The sequence below is a fragment of the Macadamia integrifolia genome, chromosome 8 (genome assembly GCF_013358625.1).
Source record: "Macadamia integrifolia cultivar HAES 741 chromosome 8, SCU_Mint_v3, whole genome shotgun sequence".
In the NCBI taxonomy this organism is placed as follows: domain Eukaryota; kingdom Viridiplantae; phylum Streptophyta; class Magnoliopsida; order Proteales; family Proteaceae; genus Macadamia; species Macadamia integrifolia.
In genome coordinates this window covers 7,945,833-7,952,813 of record NC_056564.1, presented here as the reverse complement: position 1 = coordinate 7,952,813, position 6,981 = coordinate 7,945,833, and the positions used below count along the sequence as shown (strand labels likewise).

The 6,981-nt window shown below is 37.0% G+C and overlaps 1 protein-coding gene across 1 annotated transcript in view; it reads left to right on the top strand.

The window, feature by feature from the left end:
* The window catches only part of LOC122085521, a 3,430-nt gene extending 1,631 nt beyond the window's left edge, over window positions 1-1,799 (top strand). The window contains exon 2 of the mRNA XM_042653995.1: window positions 318-1,799. Within this exon, the coding sequence (XP_042509929.1) occupies window positions 390-1,445 (1,056 nt within the window). The 5' untranslated portion in view covers window positions 318-389 and the 3' untranslated portion in view covers window positions 1,446-1,799. The remainder of the gene's footprint in view (window positions 1-317) is intronic.
* Window positions 1,800-6,981: the final 5,182 nt, after the last annotated feature.

The following is a 6,981-nucleotide window of genomic DNA, read 5'->3' as shown; positions in this document are numbered from 1 at the left end:
TTTTTTTTGAAGATAAGCTCTATAAGTTTTCTGTAACTGTTTTAAACTTACAGGTTGAGTGAATAATTGGACTAGCTTATTTAAATATGTAACAACTATTGAGAATGATTTTAATTCCCCTTTGGGTGATCCTAGATCTCCACAATATTGAAAAAAGTTGTGGCTTCTTCTTGTTCATTATCTCTGTGTGTGTGTGTGTGTGTGTGTGTGTGTGTGTGTGAGTGAGTGAGATATCCAGGGCTTGGATTGAATTGGAAGGTCAGCTGGCCTTTTGTTCCACTGGTAAGACTGATTGGTATGCTCATTAAATGTCCCAGAGCTTCAAAATCTGCTGCTCCATTGAAGACCAGCAACATTTTTACGCTTTGGTCGTATCTGAACCTTCCATAATGCCAAAGGATAGAAGAGGCCGTTCTGTGTCATCTGAAAGGTCCAGGGTATCTCCTTTCCCCTGCAGCTCCAGTCGCACTAGATGTTCTTCATCGAAAAACCCTTTGGAACCTGTGGAAGATACAAGAGAATTGGAAGAAGCAAGGCGGCTAGAATGCGAAAAATCTTTAGAGTCTGCAGAAGATATTAAAGAATGGGAAGAAGCTAGGTGTCCTGTCTGTATGGAACATCCACACAATGCAGTACTTCTCTTATGTTCATCCCATGACAAAGGTTGCCGCCCCTATATGTGTGATACAAGCTACCGACACTCAAATTGCCTTGACCAATTCCGCAAAGCATTTGCAGACTCTCCATCAACTATAGCACAAGACTCGAGCCCTAACTCGATAAGTTCGGATGCAACAACACCCATGGATACACAAGATGTAATGAATGAGCAGGCCTCAAACAGCTCCACCCTACCTAGTGCAAAGAACTCCCAATCAGAACTTGCGTGCCCTCTCTGTCGGGGGAAGATCAATGGTTGGCATGTTGTGGAGGCAGCTCGCCAGTTAATGAATGCCAAGGCAAGAAGTTGTGCTTGTGAGACTTGTGATTTCTGTGGGACATACTCTGATCTCAGAAAGCATGCAAGGCTTCAGCACCCTCTTGTGCGGCCCTCAGAGGCAGACCCGGAACGGGAGCGTGACTGGAGGAATTTGGAAAGGCAGAGGGACCTTGGAGACGTGCTTAGCACAATCCAGTCGGCATTTGTTGAGGAGAGGAGCGAAGATGAGATGTTAGCCATGGACAATGGGGGACTGCTGACTGTCTTCTTTCTTATTCGGGTTTTTCGGCCTGGGTCCAGTACTAGTGGCAACTGGTCTGGTGCCTCGATAGTACGAGGACAGCCAAGAAGTCGAAGGAGAAGGGTGCACTGGGGGGAGAGCAATGACATTGATGCAGGTTCTGCCTCTGTAGATGATGAAAGTAATCCATTGGAACGTATCTCACGAGCCTGGCGACGCCGTGTGCGGAGTCAAAGACGTCCTACGCCAGAGAACCAGCCTTGAAATTGATCATATGTTTGATCTTTTTGCGTCGCGCTCTGATTCTTCCGTTGGGCATTTTATTGTGTCAAGTTTTATGAAGAATCCTCGAGGGCGTAAGAGTTGGTCATGCGCAGCTTCTAATTAGTTGGTCTTGTGTAGCAGGTGAAACAAAAGGGCGGTTTTTTTTTTTTTGGGGGGGGGGGTTGGGGGGGGGGGCGCGTGGGGTGGGGTTGGGGAATGTCGGTTTCCTCACTTATGCTTTTGGATCTGTTCTGCCCGGTGCTGAGCAGTTCTTGAATGTAAATGGGTGGGGATTTATATAAATTGGAAATATAGAGACGATATGAAGAGTTAATGAATTTGAATTCTGCTGTACCCATTGATTTTCTTTCTATTTGTTTTAAATTATTTCACTTGTAATCTCAGAATCAAGCTTTTTTCTTGTGGTGTGTTGTGTTTGCTCTCTTTAGGCGTGGAATTCTTACTGACATGTTCCATTTCAAGTTATATGGGGATGGGCTCATCTGGGGCGCTGCTGACAGCATACGTCCGACGACCAGAGCACCTCCAGGAGCGTGTTCATGTGTTGAGATCCGTGTTAGGTTACTAGGTTGTTGGACGTGCTTCTCCCTTGTTACAGGACCGAATCTGTCATATAGTAGTTGATCCCACATCGATAGTGTTTTGATGTGGGCTGATAAAATCTCAAGTTTGTGCTAGTGGATCCTAAATCTTAACCTTGATACAGAAAGGGGCTATCGGATTTAGCCGACTTAATTATGCTTTAGGCTGCGTGTTTAAGTGTTTCTAGTTTAGTTGTTGGATGCACGTTAGACATTTTGTCGTGTGATAGAGGAGCCCAATTTTAAATTGAAGTCATAAAACTGTTTAGTAACTGGTTTGGTTTTGGTTTTAAGTTTAAGACTATTTAGCTAAATGGGTCAGTTCGATTTTAACCGTTTTAACCCATTGACGTAAAACCAAATTGACACCGTGAAAATCAAACCATTTATGCTGTCAGAATCAACCCGTTTAACTCGTATGGTGATTTAATAGAATAAGGGGTTAACTGATGTGTTTTCAGTGCCTCATGCTCTTTAACTTTAGAACACCAACGATAAGTTGTGTTCATTAGCAGCTTTGTTTTTATTTCACTTTTTCAATGTAATATTTTCTTTTACTTAGTTGTTTGATTGTTTTAACAAAACAGGATGGGTTTAATTTAGGGAAGAATTAAGGACCATAGAGATTGTCTAACAATCTATTCAATAATTTACTTATATTATGTAGTTATGTAGTTAAATCATTGCTTGTTCAATGCCTCATTTATTTTGATATAAGATTGAAGTGTTTATCAACAAAAGTAAATTTCAGTAAGCTTGCGAATAAACTAGCTTTACCTATTGCTAACCGTTTGGAAACCATATGAATTAAACCGTGATCAAAACCATGAAACTGTGACCATTTAAAAACCATGTAAATGATTCTGGTTTCAGAAAGTGTAACCGTTTAATAAATGATTCAGTTTTGATTTCAGTCAAATAAATATGAACAAAATCGAATCATACCATATACATCAAAACCAAACCGATTAACACCATTACCTACCACCAAGCAAGGATCCTATAGCAGAGTAGAGCCTCAGGATTGCCTAGTCTGGAATGGGTTGTTGTGAACACAATTCGGATGCGACGTAGTTGATATCCTCTCACCAGTCAAAGAAGATTGCTCAGTTCCAATCTGAAATGCACAAAGGCAACATTACAATGTAACTTCGCCACCCGAAGGATTCACAGAATCCTCTCCAATATGGCCATTACCTTCTATTTTATCTGGACAGCAAGGAATAATCTCCAATTCAAAAATATAAAACCCCACCCCAATATGATCCTAAACAAAATCATATCATGGGAACATGATCTCAACCTTCATCGCTCAATCCCTCCAGATGAACTACAGAACTTTATCTCACTTCCACCACTTTCATTCTATCTAAACCTCCCATGTTCACAACCTCCCACCCTTATTTCTGATGGCAACTTTGATGCAAATGGTAGGAAAGCGTCAGAGATAGAAATATGGACGGACTCGCAAAGCATGGTAGACTGCCTCAACCAAATCCCCATAGGGAAGGGCTCAAACTTCTATATATATATATATGGAATCTTAGAAAAAAAACCAAGACATTTAATTTACCCTGCTCATACTTTAGCCCTATTTGGTAGAAGGGCAAAAATAAAATCTATTAAATGTATTGAAGATATTCTTACCTTCTTTGATGATTAATTAAAGTTTTTAAATTTTCTCATAAAAAAGAAATAATGTAATGTAACATTAGCTTAGCCTAGTGGTGGTAGCTCTCACTTGAAAAACTGGTGTCCAGGGACAGGGGTGTCAATCGGTCGAGTCGGACCGATCTTGGTGGAGCTTAGTCAGGCCTGGCAGGCTTTTGTCCTTGGACCATGACCTAATTATTTAAGTAATGAGTCGGTTTTAGTCGGTGTCGTGTCGGGCTTGGTCAAGTTCTAGGCTTTAATCGGGCTTCTCCTAATCGGGCTATAATCGGGCCTTAAAGAGGGTATTGTACCAATAAAACCTTAAACGGGCCTTAAACGGTCTTTACTTTTCTTAGATTTAAGATACTTTAATTTATTTAATTAAATTATCAACAATTTTGAAATGATATTACACGTAATTACATTCAATAATTGATTAAAAATATATCAATATATATCATATTCTATCCAAAAAAAAAAAAAAATCAAAATACCTATATAAACGGTCGGACTAAACATGTCGGTCTGAGTCGTGCTTATAAATGGGCCGAGCCGATCGGGAGGCCCATCGGGCTTACCTCTTGCACCATGTACTACTTATTTATAAACGGGCTGGGCTTAGGCCTGACACGTTTATTAATCAGGCCAGTCCAGGTCGGGCTCGATTAGGCCTACTGGTGCGAGCTTAGAATTGACACCCCTACCCAGGGGAGACTAACCATTGATCAATGGCATTTGAGTGTTTAAACTGGAATTGATAAATAGTTCATTGAACGATTTTGTTTGATAAAAAAAACCGATCATTAAACGATTTTGATTTTAAACCGTTGAACCGTCCATTTGAGCCTATTAAAATTGTTCAGAAACTGGTATACAAAATTTGGGGTTTACATTTAACCTCTAGGCATTTGCTCAAAATCACAACTTACAAGACAAAATACTTTTAATAGTTTTCTCCCTCTTTGGCACTTCAAGAGTTAGAGGCTATGAGAGGTGCCGGATAAGCTTGCCAATGTCATCATTGCAGTTTCTTGTCGGTCTATCTTTCTTCTTTTATCACTACGCTTTCTTTTTTCCATTCTTTATTTCTAATTTTTTTTTTTTTAAATAACTTATTATCACCAAGTGGTAAATCAAGAAATTGTAACTTTCTTTATTTGTCCATATTTTTATTTTTAAAAGTTATTGAATGTTATATTTATGTGGATGTAAAAAATAATTTTAAAAAATTTGAAAGTTATTTAATGCAGTATTTATATGAAATTATAAGATTTACACTCATTAAAAAAAATGTTTTATCGCAAAATGGAAAAAATTTAATGTTACAATATTTTTTAACCAATCTTGATTTAAAAATAAATAAATAAAATAAATTTGTTTTTTTACTCAATCTATTTATACTATTTTTAATCCCTACAAGTGATTTCTTTTGAGTGAAGAATTCCTTCAAACATGACTTGTTTGATGAGATTTTGGTTCCTAACAATAACATAGGAAGATTAGAGGTAGAATTCTTAGCCCTATTTTGTGTGTGTGTGTGTGTGTTTTTTTTTCATATATCTCAGTAAATTGAGACTTGTTATACCTGACTGACTGACACATGAAAAACATTTTATCAAAATAAAAAAAAAAAATGTAAAAATATTTTCTAGAAATCAAAGCTTTTAAATAAATCAATAGAATATAATGAGGAGAGAAAGTTCTTTGAGCAAGTAGAGTACTCTAGGTGGATCGAATGCCTATCATATGAAGGTCAGTGGATTGACTCTTGTCATATGGTGTGTGTGTTTATATTTAGTGTATCTCCCTCCTCTCTCCCTATCATTTCCCCCCTAATTTAAAAGAAGAAGAAGAAGAAGAAGAAGAAGAGTACTCTATAATCATGCGAAACACAACTGGGAGGAGATTTCTAAGTTTTTCTCGATATTTTGTAAAAAAAAAAAAAAAAAAAATTATTTATTAAAATCCAGCTATTCATCCCCTTCAAATTCTTGTTTCGATTGGGTTCCGTTCAATTTTTTTTTTTTTTTTTTTTTTTTATTGTGGTCAAATTTCTGTTAAGTAGTCTTTAATATCTATTAACAAAAATAATCCAGTTATTCCCAATATTTGTTCTTGTACTAAATCTATTGTATGATTTGTTTGTTTAAATGTATAATAGAATCAATTCCAAATACATTGAAATAGAATAATTTAACTAGAACTGTTTATTAGTTGATTTTGTTTTAGAAAATTTTATAGCTTGAATCAAATTAGAAATTCGGACTCATAATCAAACTGATTAATCTAAATCGAATCAATTAACACCCTTAATTGCAAGTATAAGCAACGACATGGATTACTACTACCTTCACTGTGTAAAAATTTGGGAATCAAATCATTGAAAGGGCCATCAATTCTGATTCTACTCGATTCGACACAATTGATTATTACTAAGAAACACTAAAATTTGCTGAGTTTTTAGATTGAGGGCCAATTAAAGAATTCTTGGGATTTATTCTGGAATGCAATTGATAGAGATCTATCCGATCCCAAATTCCATGTTTTGAGACAGCAATTACCGTCAAAAGAATCAACTACAAGTTAGGCGAAAAAAGGAAAATAACTGTTGAAAATATTCATGTCCCATGAGAAGTAGAACCCTACCAGATAGAAAGACACCCATGTCCCATGAGTGCTTGAATCAACCCAATATATGTTAGTGGATTTTTAATGTTTTTATATATTAAATTATTGATTAGAGCTCTTCACCTAATAGTTCAAGCTTTTAGATTGAAATTTAAACATAATATTGGAGTTGTGTGTGTGTTGGGGGGGGGGTGTGTGTTGGGGGGGGGGGGGTTTAGGAATAATTCTATTGAAAAAAGGTTATCTGGTCTGGTAGCCTCTGCGTCTAGACATATGAGTGTATGAAATTGTCACCCTACTCTCCATTCTATGTGAAATTAAAATCTCATCCATATATTAGATATTGGTGTAGGGACTAAGTTACAAATTTAGATCTTCTTCAATAGTTAGGATGCCCAGTGCAACATCCGACGATTGAAAGGATTCGGGTATTCATCCAAACCCCCAGGTCCTCCCCACTATCGAATAAGTGTTGTAGAGGATCTGGGTCCCTAAACCACTTGTCCAATTACACCCACCACTAAAAAAAAAAAAAAAAAAAAGATTTTTTTTTATTATTAAAAAAATCCAGCTATTCCCAATCCCCCATTTCCTACAACTTCTGCTTTCAGATATGGGTTCACGTTCAATTTTTTTTTTTTTTTTTTTTTTTT